This window comes from Neoarius graeffei, chromosome 15, assembly GCF_027579695.1.
Source record: "Neoarius graeffei isolate fNeoGra1 chromosome 15, fNeoGra1.pri, whole genome shotgun sequence".
Taxonomy (NCBI): Eukaryota; Metazoa; Chordata; class Actinopteri; order Siluriformes; family Ariidae; genus Neoarius; species Neoarius graeffei.
This window is the reverse complement of record NC_083583.1, coordinates 36354347-36379035: the sequence shown is the minus strand read 5'-3', so window position 1 is coordinate 36379035 and position 24689 is coordinate 36354347. Positions and strand designations below refer to the sequence as shown.

General features: G+C 40.3%; 1 protein-coding gene across 2 annotated transcripts in view; it reads right to left on the bottom strand.

Moving 5' to 3' along the window:
- The window catches only part of cdc14ab (cell division cycle 14Ab), a 106167-nt gene extending 86260 nt beyond the window's left edge, over positions 1-19907 (bottom strand). Inside the window, exons 1-4 of one of the 2 annotated variants that reach the window (XM_060941219.1) lie at positions 19328-19907; positions 18750-18840; positions 13358-13433; positions 5181-5273 (exon numbers count right to left, since the gene is read on the bottom strand). In XM_060941219.1, the coding sequence (XP_060797202.1) occupies positions 5181-5273; positions 13358-13433; positions 18750-18840; positions 19328-19424 (357 nt within the window). In that variant the 5' untranslated portion in view covers positions 19425-19907. The remainder of the gene's footprint in view (positions 1-5180; positions 5274-13357; positions 13434-18749; positions 18841-19327) is intronic. The other variant, XM_060941220.1, reaches the window with a different exon arrangement.
- Between the last annotated feature and the right edge of the window lie 4782 nt (positions 19908-24689).

Genomic DNA, 24689 nt, shown 5'->3' with positions numbered 1-24689 from the left:
ATACCATGTCATAAGAGCATTATGTAAGGAGTAAAACACTGGGGGACTTGCTCTTATAGGAAAAAAATATAAGACAAAGTGGACTGCCCGATGTGTAAAGTAGAGTTATCAAAGTAGAGTTACTCAAAGCTGATTATTTTCCTATAATAGCATGTCTAGGAGTGTTTTACACCTCTTAAACAACAGCGATATGTTAACAACTACAATTTTTAAAATGGATAAAAAGCTAAAGGACATACGCAGAACCTCAAGAATGACAGGAATAGTTTTAAGCGTTAACAATAAATCTAATATAGTGATTTTTACGATTAAAGTGATGAATATAGGTAGCGGTCTGAGTGAATGACCTTGACATCTGAGACATCACAGAAGGAAGTCTATCGGTCTCATCGCCATTTGCGCTATACTAAAACACAGAGCTGACTGCAACTCCGATCCTCCATTTTGAGCTAATTTATCGCCGTGCCACGTAGATGTGTTGCTGGCTGGTGCAGCAACATGACAGAAGGTGGATTTACATTGCATTCATGGCCCAAGAATGTTCAAACTGCAAAGATTTGGACGCGTTTTGCGAGAAGTTCACGGGCACATTGGGCGCCTACGCAGTGGTCTCTCCTCTGCACATTTTACTGAAGACTCGTACGAAACCTCTGATCTGTTGAGGAGCATTGGCTATAAGCCCGTATTGAAAAGGATGCAGTACCAACAATTAAAGGAAAAGAAAACTACAAGAAAAGGAAAGTAAGTTCAGTTGCACCAGTTCTCCTGGAGTGCGAGCCAAGGGTTGTTGCTAAAACCCGGGACAGAACGGGATGGGACATGACACATTATCGCTCGGGCAGTGACCTCCCCGCGGCTGTTGCTAAAACTGGTGACGTCCCATCCCGGGTTTTAGTAATTGCTTGAGCTGAGCAGTAATGGCGGAGTACTCAGTATGGAGAAAATGGTGAATGAGTGTAGCAGCCGTCTGATTTCTTCACTGGATGCTGCTGCCATCTCGCCCTTATGTGGAAGAAGCGAATGAACGGAGAACTGAACGAACGACTGACAGTGAGATTGTTTCAAAAACAAATCGGCCACAAGGTCGGCCTTCAAGAAGCGAGAACAGATGGGTAAGCTCTGACTCTCATTTGGATAAAAAAAACAACAAAAACAACACGTTGTTTACCTGCATTTAGATTAATACATGTAACTTGTATTGTGTGTTTAAGTTACCGGTATAAGATTATTTAATTTGCTTCAGAATGTGATTGTCTCAGTTCATCTGATTATTTAATTAGCCTTTTACGTTTTATCAGTGAAAATGCATGCATGTACATGTATGTTGCATAAGTTATAACACCTATCCTGTTTTAATGAGAGTCAACCCACAATCAATGAAGTCAAATCAGTCTTAGTTGAGCAAGTTGGTAATGGTATTTCTTACTTTCACCATAAATTTTTATGTATATGACTTTGGTCTATAGCTGTCAAAGGCCTCGACCTTAAAACCGGTTCCTGCTGTGATGTCGCACACTCAGGGCTGGCTGGCTCAGCGGGGCAGCTCGCATGCCAACTTTGCGGTTGATTTTAACTCTGAATTTTTTTTTTTTAATTCCCATTTATGCAGCACACAAGAGTCAAGGATGGAGATACTATCCACTCAAATTTATTTAAAAATAAAAGGTTCTGCATATCTCCTTTAAGTTACATTTAATGTTATGGAACATCTGTGAAACAAGGTTGTCATTTACATTATAGCAACTGCAAAGTTTTTCCCTCACCAGCCTCTTTGTTATTTTTCCTGAAGTTAATCATTAAAAATGCAGGTTGCCATGTTACCGAGAAAGTGTAAACTTCTGTCCTGAAGTTGTTGGAAAGTGTACACCTTTCCTTCTGACTGTTACAAAATGAAGACACTGGAGAATCCTTCCATAAACATCTCCTCACAGAAACTTTCACCATATGAATGGTGTTTCTTTATTGAATAACAACTTGTCCACAATGCAAATCTTTACGTATGAGCTGTTACTCTAGAAGCAGTAACCTATTAGAACAAACGCATTAATTATATTTATTTCACGGCTTTGTTGAATACTCGATTCTTATTCTTCAATCATGGCATTTTATGATTTATTATTTCTGTATAACAGACCGCTGCTATGGACCAAGTCATCAGGGGAAGCAATAAAATCATTTTTAAATCAATACAATTTGTTTTTGTATCAAATTCTTGATTTCTTTAGTAAGTAGCCGTGTAATAAGTGGGATAATGTACAGCCAGCTGGTCATGATCGCAAATGAAACCCCTTCAGGATGATTCAAGACCCCTCCAGTTCCTGTCAGGGTTTATTTTACAATAAATACCAGCTTGTTGTACATTATCCCTTACACAAACCTATGATTTGAATTACAGCCGGAGGGTCTGAAATCAGTCAGAGAGTTTATTTGGTCTGTGCAGGCAGTCATGCTGTACCTTTGTTAAGCTACGCTGGCAGACACCAGACTAAAAGGTCATGGACAGTGTAAGGACATGCAGTCTGTGTACCTGTCCTCTTTATATTCTATATTTACACTTCAACACTTCACACTCCTACGCACAGCAGTCATAAAAACAGTGAGACTAAATTATTCATTGAAACTACAGTAGCCATCATTGCATGCAGCCCACAGCTACACAAAAACTAAAATGGTCGCATACCATGGACTTCATGTTTGAACAAGCAAATCTGAATTCACCACCTCGGCACCTCGAAGGGACGTTTATTTTAAGATCCTCTTACAAGCAGAGAGAGATGCCAAACTGACCCACGAGGCACAAACCTGATTCTTTGTGCAGCCCTAAGTGAAAGAGCTACAGGAGCAAACATCAAAACACGTCTTGGCTGAAAGTCATGACATTCATAATAAGTGTGAATTTGACTTCCTGTTGAACTGTTCCTTTAAAAACCTTTTTTCAGAGCTTTAGAAGCATTTCAGCCACGCATGCAGCTGGGTTCATAACACATTACTGCAGTGCACGGCTGTACTGCCCTTTTGTCTCTTCTTTGATGTCTGTTAGACACATCAGTGTGTGAGACACTGTCTCAGCTATGTTCCAACTTCCACCCACGATCCTGTCCCGTTTCTCTGAGACTGATGAAACCCAGCCACTGACGGGCGGATAGTCCCCCGCATTGTGCGCACACAATAACCGTGGCCTCGACAGCATTGGCACGCCAGCGTGTCCCGTTGCACGGCATCCATAAAGGCCCCCCTCCTTGCTAAGTACCAGTCACACACAAGCATCTATGAATGGTGCCTCTTCAGCAGAAAGCCATTTAAATCCTCCACTGTTTGAGTGTCTCACTGCGAGGGACTGGGATTAAACACTCTGTGATCACAAACACACTCATAACATGACGGAACAATTGGACAGGATAATGAGGATGCACCGTTCCCTTTAAAAAATGAATAGCTCCTCTGAAAGCTCTTTATGTGATGTTAATGTTAGCAGTGTTTGTGTTTTAGTGTAATGTGATCAGAGGAATGGTTCAGTTAAAAAAAAAAATCCGAATCAGGGAAGACATGTTTGCTGTCTAAAAAGCCATGAGCCTAATGTAAATAGCAATTAATAGAAGTCTATCCAACCTGAAGAACTAGCCAAGTTTAAATACACTTTTTTTCATCCTATTTAAGGAAAAAGATGTTCTGTACAGCAATTTATAAGAAAGTGTGCATGTAATTTTTTTTCTAGTGTCTACATCTTCACGAAAAACAGACAAGCAACAAGTTTTTACCCATTGTGTACCCGGCGGCTAAATGAAAACCATAGCACTCTAACTACTCATGTTTTTACCAGTGCTGCAATTTTACTCACTTTCTAATTATGTCCACTTTTTTATTACTTTTGCCCAAACAGTAGAAATGTGCATTTTCAGATGAGTAACTTTTTTTTTGTAGTAATAATCATTCCCTGACTTATGAAGATCAACACACTTCTCCCTCTTTGGTTTGTGTGTTCTCTTATCTTTCCCATGGTGATGGATGACTAAGGGAATTTAGCCTCTGCGTCACCTCATATTCGTATCCGGGTTGATCAGGAAGTCAAGGATTACAACTTGAAAGCTCCTACACACTCCAATCAACTTAAAAATGTACAATTTAAATGGGAGACATGCTTCAGTTGCATTGTGTTCATTGTCATTTCCAGGGGTGCCAATAATAGTGGCACGTTTTTGTTGAAAATAATTATTGCGTGATGAGGTATTTGTTTTTCTCAGAATAAATTTATTTCAATTAAAGGTTTGATTTTTCTCTTTTTTGTGTTTGGGTGTGAGAGATGAAGCGACTTCACCAAAAGGTGGATTTTTTTTTTTATAAACCTTTTCACTGATCTTTACAAGGGGTACCAATAATTGTGGAGGGCACTGTATCTAACTGATACAGTTAACTGCAGACTTGTCTAATCCTAGCTAAATCTAACATACACTGATCATTTTTATTTTACATTAATGATCTCAAAGCAGTAGTGGTTAGCGCTGTCGCCTCACAGCAAGAAGGTCCGGGTTCGAGCCCAGCGGCCGACAAGGGTCTTTCTGTGCGGACTTTGCATGTTCTCCCCGTGTCCGCGTGGGTTTCCTCCGGGTGCTCCGGTTTCCCCCACAGTCCAAAGACATGCAGGTTAGGTTAACTGGTGACTCTAAATTGACCGTAGGTGTGAATGTGAGTGTGAATGGTTGTCTGTGTCTATGTGTCAGCCCTGTGATGACCTGGCGACTTGTCCAGGGTGTACCCCGCCTTTCGCCCGTAGTCAGCTGGAATATGCTCCAGCTTGCCTGCGACCCTGTACAACAGGATAAAGCGGCTAGAGATAATGGATGGATCTCAAAGCATTCTCTATAGACCGTGACAGAAAGCAAGGACGCTGTATCAACTTTCAAGGCAGAAAATCAAGTCAAGATGAGGGCATGGGCCAAAACACTATTAATATGAGATGGCTGAAGGGGTGGGGCTTCCAGAGGGTGTTCAAAACATATAAGCAAGTGTCAATCGTTCTCGATTCATACGTCGATTACCACTTCTGTTGTTATTTTTAGCTTTTAAGAAGGAGAATTAGGCGAGAGCAAAGTGAAAGTGAGAGATTGCAAAACAAAGAAAGGGGAAGTAGAAGAGAGGAGCAGATCGATTACACGCAGGATGAAGAGATAGTGGATACTCACAGCGTAGGCACCGATGAGAACAGCAGCATTCGCCCTCTTGCGCTGGTCGAAGCTTGTGTAGTGCACGATCCTCTTTCTGGTCAGTGTGAAAGACTGTGGAAGGGCAGCAAGAGGAATAAAGACAGTCAGTCAGTTATCTAGAAAATATCATCACAGCATTACATTAAACTAAACCGGAAAACTAAAAATATGTCTGGAAATTGATTAAACACAAGGGTTAATATTATAATAATTGTAAATACCACTGCAAACAGGAATTATTATTATTATTATTATTATTAGGACTTATCATGACATTTAGTGTAATGGAAGAGTATGCAAGATATTCAATATCTGAAAATACAGTAAGTGTGGAAATGTCTTGAAAGATCTCCTGATTCAATCTTACTTGGAGTCACAATGCAACTATTAAACAATTTCTTGTGCATCTCGATATGATCGAGCTCAATTTGTAATTTCTATACCCTGGATGTCTATTTAGAATATATAAATATACATATGTAAATCTAATGTCTTGGATTTTTTTTCCCCCCAATATTTTCATCCATCATGGGAACACACTTCGCTTAATTAGGGTGGCGTTTTACGATCATATGGTACCAGTCAGAGAATTATGGGGTGAAAATTTTGCTCACACTATTTCTTATTTGACATTAATGATGTAAATGTAAATAACAGTTTGATACTGCTGACATTTCCACTGATACAATGAATATGATGCATCTAGAGGATCTATTTATTTCCCGTTACATATCACTGCTCTGAATCTCTCACAGATATTTTGCAGACTGAGCATCTGTGCAGCCTGTAACATATGCATCGAAATCAGACAGCTGCTTGAGCACCTACCACTGCTGCTGCTGTTAACCTTTTGCCTGGGGGTTTAAAAAAAAAAAAAAAAGAAAAAACGAGGGAGGGGCATAGCCGAGCAGGTGAGCAAGAGCCAGATACACAGCTTTGCATTCTGATGCCAGAGGGGAGTCAGATCATGCAAGGACTAAACAAGCTGGGACAAAATAATTTGGGGCACTGGAATAATCTGCACAGAGTTTAAACTGAGATGCCCTCAGAGCATCCGTTTCTGCATTACAGCATATGTTGCAGACAAATGAGCAAGATGTAAAAAGAAAAAAAAAAACCTGAGGCAGGCTAAATAAATATTTAACTCCGATAGAGGCAAAAATGTCATTTGCCTCAAACATCAATATGGCATGGACTGCATTTTCAAATATATTTGTTTGATATAACTTTAAATTTATTTGTGACGGCATAAGTAAGGAATAAAAACACAGTGTTGTGCTGTTATAGGAGAATAAATAACAGAGTGGTGTGAAGAAGTGGAGTTACTGTTCTGTTTTCTGGCATCTGTTTATAGGCATCAAATTCAGAATGAGTGTATATTTACAAAAAACAAAGTTTCAACATTAAATACCTTTTTTTTCTAGTTTTTCCATTGAATATAGGTCAAAAAGGATTTGCAAGTCATTGCATTCTGCTTCTACTGTATTTATAGTTTAGAAAGCATCCCAACATTGCTGGAATCAGAGTTGCATGCGAGATGTGAGGAAACACTGGTGGTGCTGATAACATCTGTTATTCTCTGGCACCACTTATCTCTTGTTCAAGTTCAAGAGTGATTCAGGAGTTGATTTCACAACAAAACACGTCTTTAACCATGCGCAAGAAGGGTGTGGAACTATGAAAGTAAAGGTTGAAGGCAATGAACGGAAATAAATGGAGTTAAACACTAATCTTAAAGGAGATACGCAGAGCCATGGCCTCACTTTTTGTTTATAAAAGCCTTGAGACCTCAAGAACGACACAGGAATAGTTTTAAGCGTTAACAATAGATCTAATATAGTAATTTTTATGATTAAAATGATTCATATATCGGTAGCGGTCTGAGTGAATGACCTTGACATCTGTGACGTCACCGCAGGAAGGCTATCGGTCTCATCGCCATTTGCGCTATACTAAAACACAGAGCTGACTGCAACTCCGATCCTCCATTTTGAGCTAATTTATCGCCGTGCCACGTAGATGTGTTGCTGGCGGGTGCAGCAACACGACAGAAGGTGGATTTACGCTGCATTCATGACCCAAGAATGTTCAAACTGCAAAGATTTGGACGCGTTTTGCGAGAAGTTCACGGGCACATTGGGCGCCTATGAAGTGGTCTCTCCTCTGCTCTGCACATTTTACTGAAGACTCATACGAAACCTCTGCTCTGTTGAGGAGCACTGGCTATAAGCCTGTACTGAAAGAGGGTGCAGTCCCAACAATTAAAGGAAAAGAAAAATACAAGAAAAGGAAAGCAAGTTCAGTTGCACCAGTTCTCCCGGAACGTGAGCCGAGCAGTAATGGCGGAGTACTCAGTATGGAGAAAATGGAGAATGAGTGGACCAGTTGTCAGATTTCTTCGCTGGATGTGCTTTTTTTTTCCTTTCCCGCTGGATATGCTCGCCTCAGCAGCAATATCTCGCCCTTACACGGAAGAAGCAAATGAACGAAGAACTGAAAGTCAGATTGTTTCAAAACAATCTGCCACAAGGTCGGCCTTCAAAAAGCGAGAACACAGACGGGCAAGATGCGACTCATTTTGGTTACATAACACTCGTCGTTTACCTGCATTTAGATTAATACACAAAACTTGTATTGTGTGTTTAAGTTACCGGTACAAGATTATTTAATTTGCTTCAGAATGTGATTGTCTCAGTTCATCTGATTATTTAATTAGCCTTTTACGTTTTATCAGTGAAAATGCATGCATGTACATGCATGTTGCATAAGTTATAACATCTATCCTGTTTTAATGAGAGTCACGAGACTGTCAGTTCAATTCCATCCAATTCTCGAGACAGCTTTGTTCTCTGGCTTTATTTCGTAAGGTGGGGGCCTCCGTGGCCGACGTGTCACTATCGGATTCACTTTCTGATGGTTCGAACTGATACGGTTCTACGTGTATAGCAGTAGCATGTACACACTCCAATTTTAGGACTATCACAGTCAGATGTATTACTATCTGAGGAATTCGAAGAATCTCCAATAAATCCAAATGAAGAGGCCATCGCAACCACTCTCGCCTGCCGAGTCTGGCTTTGGTCTATAGCTGTCAAAGGCCTCGGCCTTAAAACCGGTTCCTGCTGTGACATCACGCGCTTAGGGCTGGCTGGCTCAGCGGGGCAGCTCGAATGCCAACTTTGCATTCGATTTTAACTCTTAAAAATAGATTTTTTTAATTTATGCAGCATACAAGAGTCAAGGATGGAGATACTATCCACTCAGAAATTTATTTAAAATTAAAGGTTCTGCATATCCCGCACGGTATATTTTCATCTTATTACTACACAGCAGTTATAACCATTGGATCAAAATTTATTTATTTAAATTGCAGCACCATCACACTGCCACTGCTGGGCCCTTGAGCAAGGCTCTTAACCCTGACCTGCTCAGTTGTATAAATGTAAAATGAAATGTCCTATAACTTGGGTAAGTCACTCTGGTGTCTGTGAAATGCTGTAAATGATATGCCATCCAAGATACCATCACCGTGCAGTATCTGAAATGGATTGCTCATGTGTGTAGAGAGGATAATATAAAACTCACAAAAAAGGTTTTATTTGCATTGCCAACAAGAAAATATCACAGAGACACTTGGCTGAAAATCGCAAATCTATTCGGGGTCACACCTGAGCAAGCGAAATGGCTCACGCAGTCCAAATTTGAGTTCAGAGGGCTAATTAATTTACGTTTTGGCCTGCCTCCGGGGTGACTACTGTCACTGGAGGAGAACTGTACTGTACTGCAAAAATGAAAACACTTATTTAAATATCATCACGGCCACTTGAACAGAATTTCAATTACCATTAGCCGTCCAAGCTCCCTGAACAAGCCATAAGTGGGATCAACAAATTTTATCCCAAGAAATTCTGGATTTTAACTGGTTAAAAGGTGTTGATTCTTTTTGTTTCTTTTTAAATAACAGCAGCTCTGACAACAGAGCAGTTCCAAATAACAGGGTTTTTATAATAAATGTACTTGTTATAACACTATAGTGACCGCTCATTCACAGGGACGTGTAAGGCAGACAGCTCATATAAAAGATTTTTTTAAAACTAGTTGATGTGACTTCTGTAAAGAGATGTTTATTTAACATTTATGGAAGGAGTCTCCAGTGTCAGAGGTAATCTTTCTGACATCTTCAAGACAGAGGAGTTTATACCTGGCGGTTTATTGATCAAATGACAAGCTGCATTTTTTTTCTGTAATAACATGGGGGGGGGGGGGAACAGGCTTGTGAGGGAACAGCTGTTTATAGCTGCTATAACAAGTGAGAACAAGACCTTATTTCCACCACATTACACATAATTGGAAATGGGCAAGCATCATAATGTGTTATCATAATCATTAATTAATAAAAATTGTTAGTGATGGAAATTGCTATGGTATATGAGGAATTAAACAGTTCAGGAGTGCTGTTATTGGAAAATGATGAAATTCAGGGTGATAATAGTAATTCCGTTTCATCACACCACTCCGTTGTTGATTACTGTTTTATTCTTTTATACATCATGCCTTGTGTTTACTGAGGTTCAAAAGATTTTTCTTCATTGCTTCAATTTAGTTTAATTTCTTATTCTGAATATTTTTTAATTCTTATTATTTTGAAATTTTTATTTCTCACATTGTGTCTTATTAACTAATATTAAGGTTGCAATTGAACTATTTCTTTTCGTAACACAGAATGAAAAGAATCACCAGCTACAGCAAATAAGTGTGACCATATCAAACATGGAACCTTAAGAAACTGAGGGAAAAGGAAAACTATTTTCTTACATCAGGAAACTGTTGAGCTTTATCCCTTTCTTACAGACGTGGGCCATTTTAGCAGGTACACATACCATATACATTACTTTGTAGTTAACAAATTAGAACACATCAATCCTCAGTGCTGCACGTGCAGAGGGGTGCCAATACATAGTGCACAGCAATAGTAATTGTACGCCGACAAAGTGATTTATATGGTATGTGGACTCGATAAAAATTCCATCTCCTCACAGTCCAGTCCAGACTTCCTCTCTTCCATTCCTTGTCTTTTTGTTTTCATTTCACATGCAGGCCAAAAACCAGCGAGGGTTCACCGAGAATGCCGTCCCCATAGTGACACTAAGTGGTACAAATACGAGGCAGGGGCTAACACACGTGTCAGGTGGGTGGGGTGCAGCGTGAGAGAATTATTTAAAAAAAAAAAAAAGGTTAAAAACAAGCTTCATGCGTCTACTGGAGCACTTTACCTTCAACATTCCAAAACATGAACACATGAGGTAACTACACCTGGCCAGCTTCAGAAACAGAACAAAAACACAGAGACACAACAGGGATTATTATTATTATTATTATTATTATTATTTTAACCCCTGCTTTTTAGGACAGGTTAGATGATGGAGAGATCAGGCAGTTGATAGATTTGGAGCTCATATCAGGGGTGGAAAAAGCACTGCTCTTAAGTAAAAATCAATAAAAATGGAAGAAAAATGAATAATACAGAAATGATTATGTGTCATGATATAATTAGTAAATAATAAGCTGTAAGGCTTACTAGAAATCCGTTTCATCTGGATAATATGACGGAAAAAAATACTCATTTTTAAATACGTATTTTTAAGAGTAAATAAGCATGCTACTTTTCAATTTATTCAAGTACTCAATTTCAATAATACCCGAGTAAAGTAGAAATCCAAACTATGCTATTCCAAAGTCGTGTACAATTTCTCAAATATTCTCCACCACTGACTCACATCCACTTTGGGTTTTGTTCTTCTTGTTGACTGTTTTCATTAGAAACTCTGGCTGTGAGAGTTGACCAATTAGAAAACCTCAAATTAAGCATTTCAGCAGAGCCCTGAAGTGTAAATAACACTGATTATGGACTGGTCTAAGATGACCTACTGTACACACAGAAAAACAACTAAAGGGGACTATTTGTGATGGCAAAAAAATTGCAGGCTTGCCAAGTGAGTCAAATAGTGTGACCTAGTTAGCAAGCACAGGTAAATATTACAAAAGAAAAGAACTAACATTCAAAAAACGGGTTAGAGCGTTCATTTTAAATCATTTACTTTGTGTAATTTATTTGCATTGAAATGTTTTTGATCTCCCATCATAATGTGCTCCAAAATCTAAAACGGATTAATTACATATTTTCTCGCTTCATAGTTTCTCATTTATTAAACGATCCTCAGCATGCATTTTCTCTGTGGGTTCTAAGTACATCCTGGGAACACAGAGTAAGGTGGGAATACATTCTAGATGAGACACCAATCCATCACAGGGCACCACGCACACATTCACATACTTGTTCACACCTAGGGGCAGTTTAACACAGCCAATCCACATACCAGCATGTTCTGGGAGGAAACTGCCAAACCCAGAGGAGACCCACACAGAAACAGTGCACAAGGTCTGGATCAAACCAGGTACCAGGGTGGCATGGTTAACCACTGCATCACCACACCAGTCCATGCTTGGTAGGCCATGGCATATAGGCACTGTATCCTTTCTAATTTTACCATAATTAATTTGATTAATAATTTCACTTCTGCTTGAGTTATTTTAACTGACATTTTTTTGGCTTCCTGGACTATCCACTTGGAATTGAGCAGTAAAATATAACTAACAGTGGAGTACAAAAGTCTGAGATGACATCGAAAATCTGAGATTTTTTTTTTGGGGGGGGGGGGGGGGGGGGGGGGTTCATTAAAAAATGAAAAACAGAAAAGTGTAGAATATTACAAAAAAAAATTGTTCAAAACATTATCTCTAGAAAGTTCAGGAAATTTGTGATATTGACCATGAACAAAAGGTCAGATTTTCCCATGATTTTTGTCTCTCTTTGAAGCATGTGTTCAGGAGATCAAATCAAAGTCCCTTCCCACGCCAAGTGGTGCATAGGCCTGGGGCGTAGTGGCTCAGGTGGATAAGGCGCCATACCATAAATCCGGGGACCCGGATTCGATTCTGACCCGAGGTCATTTCCCGATCCCTCCCCGTCTCTCTCTCCCGCTCATTTCCTGTCTCTACACTGTCCTATCCAATAAAGGTGAAAAAGCCCAAAAAAATATCTTTATCAGATAGGCCGGCGCCGATCTCCGTTTCCGTAGCCCTCAGCCTCTCGCCTATTACACAGCTAGGGTTACAGTGGGGGGCTGGTCCTCTGGTAACCGTGAGAGTTTGACTCCCCACTCGCATCTGTATTGCAGCGTGGCAGTAGGTACCATTTTCATGATGGTCTTTGGTATGACCCGACCGCAAGTAGAACTCGCGATCTCCTGATCGAGAAGCAGACAGGCTAACCACTAGGCCAGCTCGCGGTGACGTTCAGGAGATGCTCCAATGAATTTTATCTCACGCAGATCATAGGCCAGCTCAAGTGTGTGCTTTTGTTCATGAAAAGTGGGACATCCCAAAGAAGTTCTGTAATTCATGTAAATATTTCTAAGATTATATTTTTCACAGAAATTGTTATTCTGATCATATAAATTGTAATGAAACAAATTGGACTTAAATTGGAAAAGAAAGGAAAATACAAACATTGTTACTAGTGGCCTCAGAGCTCACTGTAGATCCAGAGACTTCATGGTAATCATATGTTAAATCATGACTCTGAGCTGAGACGCCGAGACTGCAAACTCTGTTTTTGTGCAAATTGTGATTACTGTGCCCAGCTTGAGGCTACACAAAGTGCTGAGTAACAGAGAGACCTTCAGGCAAGCATGTCCCGAAGTCCCTGAGGACAGGGGTTCTGTCCAAAAAAAAAAAAAGCCAGAGCAGCTTAAAGACAGGTGAGTCAGAAGCTAAAAACAGAAACTGCATTCAGTGTCTTGGCTTGTTTTACAGAGAAGGAATTTATTCTAAAGCAGTCTTACAATTGTTTGTCTGGCCTGATTTAGCCTCTGAAACAGGATCTCAGAATAAATAACATATTACACATTACACTGACCTACCCTTCCACCCTCATTACCTCAGTACCAGAACATAACACGTGCATGCCAACAATGTTGCAATGGGTGTGAGTAGGAAACCCACAGTAGTTTTATTGTTGCTGGTGCATACTCTACATTCTTCAAGAAGGAGGTTTGTGAGAAAGCAAAATAAACAAAACATGCAAAATCGCTCACCTTTAACTTTTTGTTGAGTTTACAGCAGTACCTAAACAGCATGGCAAGGTTGAGAGGCCCAAAATCTGCATAAAAGCTGAAACAGACCACACACACACACGAGATTACTTTTTCCCAGTTAAGTAGAAACTACACCTTCATAAGAACATTTTAATTATATGCCTAAAGTAAAAAGATTATACCATAATTATACTAGTGCATCTCAAAAAATTAGAATACCATGAAAAAGTTCCTTTTTTTTCATAATTTAATTCAAAAAAGGTAAACTTTCATATATTCTATATTCATTACATGTAAAGTGAAATATTTAAAAGCCTTTTTTGTTTTAATTTTGATGATTATGGCTTATAGCTCATGAAAATCAGAAATCCAGTATCTCAAATTATTAGAATATTCCCCAAGATCAATCAAAAAAAGGATTTACAATACAGAAATGTCCAACTTCTGAAAAGTATATTCATTTATACACTCAATACTTGTTTGGGGCTCCTTTACCATGAATTACTGTATCAATGCAGTGTGGTATGGAGGTGATCAGTCTGTGGCACTGCTGAGGTGTTATTGAAGCCCAGGTTGCTTTGATAGTGGCCTTCAGCGTATCTGTATTTTTGGGTCGGGTGTTTCTCATCTTCCTCTTGACAATCCCCCACAGATTCTCTATGGGATTCAGGTCAGGCAAGTTGGCTGGCCAATCAAACACAGTAATATCATGGTCAGCAAACCATTTGGTAGTAGTTTTGGCACTGTGGGTAGGTGCTAAGTCCTGCTGGAAAAGGAAATCAGCATCTCCAAAAAGCTCGTCAGCAGATGGAAGCATGAAGTGCTCTAAAATCTCCTGGTAGATGGCTGTGTTGACTTTGGACTTGATAAAATACAGTGGACCAACACCAGCAGATGACATGGCACCCCAAATCATCACAGACTGTGGAAACTTCACACTGGGCTTCAAACACCTTGGATTCTGGCCTCTCCACTCTTCCTCCAGACTCTAGAACCGTGATTTCCAAATTAAATGCAAAATGTACTTTCATCTGAAAAGAGGACTTTGGACCACTGAGCAACAGTCCATTTCTTTCTCTCCTTAGCCCAGATAAGACACTTCTGACATTGTCTCTGGCTCAGGAGTAGCTTGATATTAGGAATGCGAAAGTTGTATCCCCTCTCTTGAAGATGTCTGTTCGTGATGGGTCTTGATACACTGACACCAGCCTCAGTCCACTCCTTGTGAAGCTCTCCCAAGTTCTTGAATCAACTTTTCTTAACAATCCTCTCAAGACTGCGGCCATCCCTGTTGCTTGTGCACCTTTTCCAGCCACCCTTTACAGCAATGACCTTTTGTGGCTTACCCTCCTTGTGGAGGGCATCAGTGATCATCTTCTGGACAACAGTCAAGTCAGCAGTCTTCCCCATGATTGTGGTTGTGTGTACTGAACTAGACTGAGAGATACACTGTGTTCATACTGTTTTACTCAAACTCGAAATGAAATATTCTAATATTTTGAGATGGTTTATTTTAATGTTTTTGTACTGTATGCCATACTGATTAAAATTAAAATAGAAAAATGCTTGAAACATTTTAGTTTTTATGTAATGAGTCTATAATATATAACATTTTCACTTTCTTAAATAACTGATGGAAAATATTGAATTTTCACAATATTCAAATTTTTTGAGATGCACTAGTATATAAAACTTTTTTTTTAAACTGTCTCACAGTTATAAATGCATTATAACAATGTTCAAATTCTGTAAATCAACAGAAGTACAATTGCATTATGATACAGATATATATTTAGGCACTGCCAAAAAAGCGGAGCTCCCGATGAGCATATGAGCAAAATATTTGCAAAGGCACAAAATCAACCTGAATAGAATAATAATATTATAGCATATGAACCATGGAATCGTGTCATATAGTGTATTTCACGTCAATAAATTGCTGCATTGTCTTGTGACAGTGAGACCAATAATGAGATGCACATCACAGTTACGAATACATATTTATTCCTTTCTTTGACACCGCATGCCATGCACCAGGAACAGCAACACAACATTTATTATGTTGTGACTCTGCTGGGTGCCTGGTGGACAGCAGTGAGCCAGCACTTTCACTTTACATCATTACTGTAGAGTTACAATTGAATATCAAACTTGATATGTCAAACAGTTGTCTTGTTATATCGGTCACGTACACACACAGCGCCATTAGGACTAATTATCATACACCTGTTCCTGATTAGAGCACAATCACAGCGCAGGCATATAAAGACTCTCAGTAACACACAGTTTGCGAAGTATACGTACTGTACTCTGTGTCTGATGTTACCAAACCTTGCATTTTGTATTGCTTTTCTGGTTTTGGACATTGAGTACTGTATCACCTCTGATATCCTGTCTGTGTCTCACTCGACCACTGCCTGGTTTTTGACTCTGCCTTTGTCTACATTTTGGATCTGTTTGCTAGCGTGTTTTCAATAAAACTCTTCCTGCACATACATCTGCCGTTTGCCCTTAAATGACAGAAGCGGACAATTGTCCAACAAGCTAGTGGACTAATAAAACTGTTTTAACTAGTTTTATATGAAACGGTCATAAATATTTTCTGTAAAACGCGTCAGTAAATCATCATGTTATTTTTTTTTTAAAGCAACTTAAACTAAGTGCTGGATAAAAACCCATCTCTCTTATGTAAATCAAGATACAAATTTCATTGTCCGGTGGTCAAGTGTTTATGAACTATGTTGCCTTGCACTTATGGTCGGGTTCCCTGTGGTGGTACACGTTCGTCATTCGTTCGTACGTTCAGACGGACGTCGTACGGTTAAAAACCATCAAAAGTCAGGTCGATGTATTACCACATTTTCTTAAGCATGGGGCTCCACTTTGCATGCTTTGTGCATGAGGAGCTCCACTATAAATTGGTAGAAAATACTACTTTTCAAATTAGAAAGATCAATATTAGTTTCATTAGTGTGTAATTACACAGAAAATGTTGCAAATATTTAAAATAAAGTATGTTTGGAGTTCTAAATCCTTTCCACTGCTGAGCTGTAATCACTTGGCAGAGGCAACCAGATACTGGACTATAATAAAGTGGTGCTTAGTGGCATTCATGAGACTGTCAGGGTTTCCTGCTCGTATAGACACCCTTGACCAAACTGTCCTGCAGAAAGTATAACTGTTCCTGCCAAATCCAACAGAACATTTGACCAATCCCACCCAATCTTATAGAAACTGTGACAAATCCTCCCAGCTACCCCAGAAAGTCTGACCAATCCCACCAATTCCTGCAGAAAATGTGACCAATCCTACCAACTACAGCAGGTACTTTGACCAATCCCAAACCTGTAGAAAGTTTGGCCAATCCTGCACTCTTACAGAAAGCTTGACCAGTCCCATCCACTTGTACATGCCAGCAATATTTCTGACAAACTTAGTTGGTAGTATTTCACTAAATATAAACAAATTAGTCTTGACTCTGACTCTAAATGAAAGCAGTCAACGTGTCACATAGCATATACGTTCTTGTGATAATGAACCCGGCCTTTCTCTGTCTCATAAGCTTCATCTTCAACCATCTGCTGATGAAAAAAGTAGATAACCATCATCACAGTAGAGTTACTTGTACAGTCTCTTTTAGATGCCACACATTCCAATGATGCATATGATAAAAGTTTATTTCAAAACCCCAAGAACTAAATAAAGTGTAAAATAGGATCACTGATTTTTTTGGGTCTTCTTTGCAACATACCAATATTTCACTGTTCTGAACTTTTAATATGGTTTATGGTGTAGTCCATAGTGATGGATGACAAAAACATTTTCAGGTGGACAACTTCATGTGTAATCAAAAGCAACAATGTGAGACTAACTGAGGAAGGAAGGAAGGAATGAAGGAAGGAATGAAGGAAGAAAGACTTTATTCATCACACACTTGTGAAATTCCTCTCTGCATTCAACCCATCTGAAGCAGTGAACACACACGTGAGCAATGAGCGCACACACATACCCAGAGCAGTGGGCAGCCATGCTAACAGCACCCGGGGAGCAGTTGGGAGTTCAGTGCCTCGCTCAAGGGCACCTCAGCCCAAGGCCGTCCAATATTAAAGTGCATGTTCTGGACCAATTTTTTTTTTTTTTTAATATGAAAGTATGTCCCTTTACACACTCATCCAGAAGGGTAATTTTGCACGAGGCCATCTGTCTACAGCAGAAAAAAATAAAACAAAATGCGTCTGGAAAAATCCCAAAGGAGTCTGGAGCCAGATTCGTGACGTCACCTGCGGAAGTGCCAGTAGGCTGCGTGAGCTTGCACGGTTTCAGTGCACAGCCTGTGTAGACCAAGCGCTCCCATTACTCTCTCACTGTCCGGTCTTTTGGAAAACGATGATTCCATCAAGATTGGTGTTACTAAACCCTCCTACAATACATCTGTTAACCATTTTAATAATTACGTGATAACGTTGAAGAAATTTGCAGAAAACCACCAGATCATTTTCTCATAAACAAACCACAGCTAACGTAGGATTCAGAAGGAGGCGTCCCGCACGTGACGTCATGAAAATCAATGTTTCCCGGGAAATCCAAAAGCCAAATGTTTTCAGAGGCGGACCAATTCGCCTCAAATGGCTTGATTTCAACTGAATTTTTCTGGTATTGTGCAAGGTAAAAAAAAAAAAAAAAAACTGCACAAAATGCAAAATGTGACAGATATTTAACCAAAGTTTAATATAAAATAGGAGGATTACATTGATCTTGGGGTGGCACAGTGGTGTAGTGGTTAGCGCTGTCGCCTCACAGCAAGAAGGTCCGGGTTCGAGCCCCGGGGCCGGTGAGGGCCTTTCTGTGCGGAGTTTGCATGTTCTCCCCGTATCCGCGTGGGTTTCCTCCGGGTGCTCCGGTTTCCCCCACAGTCCAAAGACATGCAGGTTAGGTTAACTGGTGACTCTAAATTGAGCGTAGGTGTGAATGTGAGTGTGAATGGCTGTCTGTGTCTATGTGTCAGCCCTGTGATGACCTGGCGACTTGTCCAGGGTGTACCCCGCCTTTCGCCCGTAGTCAGCTGGGATAGGCTCCAGCTTGCCTGCGACCCTGCAGAACAGGATAAAGCGGCTAGAGATGATGAGATGAGACACTGATCTTACTCCTGAATTTACCCATGAGATGCACTTTAAACCTGACCGTACGTCTTTGAAGGAAACCGGAGCACCCGGAGAACATGCAAACTCCGCACAGAAAGTTCCCCACTGGCTGCTGGGCTCGAACCCAGAACCTTCTTGCTGTGAAGCTAGACTGTGCTAACCACTTACACTTAGTTCCTCTAACTGTTTGTTTGTTGAGGCTGAAAGCTGTACAGTATTAGTGGAAGGTTTGTGTGATGGGTAGCACTTACTTTTCATACACAAACTCATCATCTGTGCAGAAATAGTGTGTGTTTACTGTGCTCTTCGGTTTGCTTCTCAGTGTGGCGAAATAGAGCCGATCTGGGAAAAGATAAAGACCAAAAAAAAAAAAAAGGTGAAACACATTACATTTGCAATGCATGGATAGACAGGACTGTTAGTCAAGTCAAGTCAACTTTATTGTCAAATATGCTCTACATGCTCGACATACAGCACAGATGAAATATCAGTCCTCTCTGACCCACGGTGCAAACAGGCAATGCAATAAATACAAATAGAATAATTGAAAAAACCAAACAATACAAACAGTATAAACACTCTAGATAGGAACTAGACATAGACTAAGCACTCAAACAATATAAACAGTATAAATAGACGCAAGTCTATTAAACGTAAGTCTCCATAAAAAGACAACTATAAAGTGTACTTCAGCTGTTATTAAAGCGTAAATGTAGTAATTACATCACGGAGTGGAAACAGAAAGCACTTCCGCTGCTCAGATGTTTGTTTGGGTCTCTTCCTTTTCCCACAATAATAAACTTACTGCATTCACAAACTACACACTTACCTTTCATAAACTCAGACGCTCCTAGTAAGTCATTATGATCAGCCATTTTAAAGAAAGGAGAAAATACAGCGGAGTGTTTAAGGTGCTCTAAAGTCATGAGCTTTAAAAAATAATATTTAAAAAAAAGCCGTTTAAAAAGTTGTGCGTAGAGGAAGCGGAACTCTCTCGAGCAGGTCGCGAGCCGTTTCCCCCGAACACACAAACTTCTCGCTTTTCTCAACCTTATTTCACTATACACGCCATTTCCAGCTCAGGAAACAAACTTTAAACAAATTTAATCTCAAACACTTTTTAGCTCTTACATACTACTCGCGCACTCCTGTACGCAACTCCGAGCTGCGATGCTAACATGCTAAACCTGCCCAGAGGAAACGTTAATGAATGAAGCGCGCGCGACGTCCACTGTGAACTCCATGACTCTTCATAAAGTGTTTAAAAATAAAAATAAAAACAGTTCCGAATAACTTTGATATAAATCCCGGGTTTCTTCAGCAGTCCAAACTAAACACAGCTCATTTCTTAACCCTCTCTCTCTCTCTCTCTCTCCCACTCACTCGCTCATTAGGGTGCAAAAATCTTTGCACTGCCATTTTAAAGGGGTGTCACGTGGCCACTTTGTGTCCAATCACAACACAGGCTACACTCAGCCGACCAATGAAAACAGAGAAAACATTGCAGCAACGTGAAAGCCCTCTGGCTGCACTGTAAACACTTCGAGGATTAAATGTAACATCATTCTTTTCTTCTGCTTGAGTTTTCCCTTTTGTTTTGAGGAATACTCAGTTTATTCTGCTTTTTATTAGAGTAGAAACCATAACAAAAACAAATCTTATCAAAATGCTGAATCAACTTCAGAACGATCATGAACATAAGCAGAATGAATATCAAATAACTGCAACAATAGCTTGTTTGTTGCTATATTTTTATTTATATGGTGTTTGTTTGGGGGTATGTTTGTTTAGTAACATCTTAGCTTTATGAATTTATATGGTTTGTTTGGCTTGCTGTTTATGGATTTGTTGCTTGCCTGTGTGATTATTTGTTTTGTGCTCATATAATTTGAACTTAAATATCTCATCTCATCTCATTATCTGTAGCCGCTTTATCCTGTTCTACAGGGTCGCAGGCAAGCTGGAGCCTATCCCAGCTGACTACGGGCGAAAGGCGGGGTACACCCTGGACAAGTCGCCAGGTCATCACAGGGCTGACACATAGACACAGACAACCATTCACACTCACATTCACACCTACGCTCAATTTAGAGTCACCAGTTAACCTAACCTGCATGTCTTTGGACTGTGGGGGAAACCGGAGCACCCGGAGGAAACCCACGCGGACACGGGGAGAACATGCAAACTCCACACAGAAAGGCCCTCGCCGGCCACGGGGCTCGAACCCGGACCTTCTTGCTGTGAGGCGACAGCGCTAACCACTACACCACCGTGCCGCCGGCAATTTTTCTCTTACATATAAATACAAACATAACATAGAAAAGTAGTTTTACTTTCTTAAACATAACTAAGTTGTGTTACCTGTCTGACCTTAACTAAGTTGTTTTACTTGTTTAACCTTAACCAAAGTCCTACTCAGGTGCTGCGTGAACTTGTTTTCACAGTGTCTATTGATGAGGGAGGTTGTCATAGTACTGGTGGACCACTCTTGGTAGTACTGGTTTCATTGCCTGCAAGTCATTGAATTTCCTGAGAATAACTGGCAATTGGGCGGGAAAGAGTGGGACCCAGTGGAGTGGTTCTTCGCCCTGACAGAAAAACCACATGAACTTCACATGTGATTTCTCACATGTCGAAAATGTGTTTTGCACATGGGAAACGTGGTTTTGGCCCAATTTTATGTGAATCACATGTGGGAATGTTTTACACGTGCGCTCTACATGGCAACACGTTACAAAATCTGATACCATGTATTCCACATGTTACCACATGTGGTAACATGTGATCACATGTGAAATACATGGGAAATTCATGTGTTTTTTCTCGAAGGGGGATGCTGAGTCACTGAGGTAGGTCCTCCCAGTCAGACTCAAAATCCAACTTGTGCCGGATTCGACCATCTGCCAAGTACTAGAGAGCCCGAAGGTCATGGACTGTGGGGTCGCCAACTTTGTATGTAGCGTCAAAAACGCCTAAGTCAAAGAGATGACTAAGGCAGATAGTGATTTTGGACTCTAAAATGCGTTCTGATAGGCTGAGGACATAGGCAATAAGGCAGGGGATGCAGGAGTGGTAGGAGAGTAAAGTTAGGCAGATATCACAATTTGGCCAAAAAATGACTTAGGCAATTATGCTATTAGGCTAACGATATCTGCTTGTTTATTTTCATATTTTGGATTTTTTTTAAACACTTATTTATTTGACGATATTGATGTTTCAAGCCAGTTCTGATTTTTTATTAGTTTTCTACTTGTTATGAAGCAGGACATCTCTGAAAATGAGACACTTTTCTCTAAAATAAATAAAGGAACATTTGGTGATATCTGTGCTCTTAACACCCACTCACTACACTTTAGATTTAATTGAGGTGTGTTTGCAAAGTGGACATGATCAATCAAGGCAATGTTGCACATTCACTATTATACACAGTATAAAATAAATAAAAAACAGAAACCACTCTTACCTGAGATGAAGGAAATCCAGAGCTTGTGTACAGCAGACGCAGCCTGACTCCACTCACTGTTCTCCTGGGCTCTCCAGGATGCAGCGTCTGACATACCTTCATTGAAGGTCAACAAAAACAAAGAGGATTGTGGGATTCAGGACTTTCTGCAGTGCTCCACACTCTGTCCAGCTCCTGGAACCCTGGACCAGCTGAGACACAACAGTTGGTTCTATGTGGGTCTGTGGGGACATGGTGTTCACCAGTGGAACAGAACAGTGGGGATTTGGGTCACGTGACCTGCTCAGGTTTCCTCACATGTGGCTTGGGTTACACATGTCGAGCTGGCAAGGTGTGACTTTCAGGCTTCGTCTGGCGTCTGGACCGACTGATCCGTCTTCAGATGCAGATTCAGACTAAGATCAAAGTGTAACGCTGGTGTGCTCAGATACTTGTCGTGTAGTTTTGCTCAGGTTCTGAGTTTCAGAGAGCATTTATAACCATGTGTAGCTCTTTTTGTCACTGCTTGCTTGTGTGGTTCAGAGATGAATTGATACTTTCGAGCTCTGACATCATGGAAAACCCACAGACGAGCCAAAGTGTGCCCGCTACTCAGTGAGAGAAATTATTTTAAAAGGTACACTATATCCATATTTCCAGGGGAAACATGCATATTAAAAGGTAGAAAACTGACAAGGAAATTGGATAGTCTGGTGATATTTACATAACCATAATGATTTCCAAAATGTGCAGCCTTAGTAGAGGTAAAATTAGTAGAAATAACCTGGATAATGGTTCTTGCTTGCTAAAAGAACACAACCTTGAACTTTTATGAAATGCTGATAAACCTTCAGTTTTCTTAGATTTATTCTTTAAAAAACTTAGAACCATTAAATGTCCTTCAGTTGTCCCTCTGGGAGAACTCTACAACTACAGATCAAGGCAGATGGCTAAATAGTTTATGCACACCACTAGTGGACGTAGCACCACTACGAATTATTGTTTATTGCTGTCTTTTGTGAGCAATTGTCCTTATTTAGCTATCTTTATTTTATTTTTTTTTTACACTTAGTCAACATTTATCTATATTTTACTCTGTACTTGAGCTGCTGCAACACCTGAATTTCCCCTCATGAGAATCAAGAAATGAATGAATATGCAAAATTATATATAAAATGTGTGCGCCAAGCCAGGTTTTGTGGTAGACCTTAGAGAACATCCATCCATTATGTGTAGCCGCTTTATCCTTCTACAGGGTCGCAGGCAAGCTGGAGCCTATCCCAGCTAACTATGGGCAAAAGGCGGGGTACACCCTGGACAAGTCGCCAGGTCATTGCAAGCCTGACACAGAGACAAACAACCATTCACACTCACATTCACACCTACGGTCAATTTAGAGTCACCAGTTAACCTAACCTGCATGTCTTTGGACTGTGGGGGAAACCGGAGCACCCGGAGGAAACCCACGCGGACACGGGGAGAACATGCAAACGCCACACAGAAAGGCCCTCGTCGGCCACGGGGCTCGAACCCAGAACTTTCTTGCTGTGAGGCGACAGTGCCACCCCTTAGAGAACAATTACATACATTTCTCAAGTGAACATGCGAGTTATGTGGTCAGATGCAAAAAAGCAAAGGTGCATCTCACCATGTTATACCTTTAAATTACAGATGAATTAAAAAAAAAAACACCTGCCATGTACATGATCACCTGTGACAAAGTATTATGTCCTAAATTAATCTAGTGTTAAAATCAATGTGAAATTAAATGAACCATATCTACAATTGTGACTCATGTAAAATGTGAAAATAGTGTACAAAATAAACACACAAAAAATAAATCAAAGTAAAAATGTTAAAATTGTGAAACGAGCTGAATTAAATCTAAAAGCGCATGAAAAACATGTGAATGTTAATTTTACATGTAAAGTTCATGTGACTTCTGTAAGGAACACAATAGTGTTCTGATTCACTTTCAGGATTGTATGAATCCATTTTTTATTGTACTTTAACTGCAGGGAAAGTTATTTTTAACCCCCACGCTGCTGTTCAGCTCCGTCTGGATTCTTTTCAGGGACAGACTGCAGATTTGATGCGACAGAGCAGTGAATACGGTGGAGAAGCTGCTCTCTCACCCGCCCCCACTGAACATCCTCTCACTCAGACAATCATGGATGCGCCCTTCCCAGACCCGAGGGCTCCATGCTAATTCATTCCTTTCTTCTGCTCACACTATTGTCCTCCCATCTGCTGGGGTTCTCCACACCATCCACCTCTCCAAAACCAAGAGGCCCGGGACGTGAGCAACAGCCTTCACTACAGTCGCCTAAAACTAGTTATACCACAGATTTCTGGATTCTGATTGGTCAGATTACTAGAACAGCAGCTCTGACAGAAGTACAGCTCCAAATGCCAGTTTATATTCATGTGTTCACACTAATACATTATTTCTATCATAACACCTCATTCACAAGGACCTATAAGGCAGACAGTTCACATAAATTTAAGATGTTTAACATTAACAGGAGTCTCCTTATCAGTGCTCAAGTCATAAGTAACACTGTAATGAGAAAGTCTTCAGGACAGAGCAGGTTATGCTTTGGGAGTTCTTGTTAACAGAAACGGCTTTAATTTTTCTTATTTAACTTCAACAAAGAGGGCGGCACGGTGGTGTAGTGGTTAGCGCTGTTGCCTCACAGCAAGAAGGTCCGGGTTCGAGCCCCGTGGCCGGCGAGGGCCTTTCTGTGCG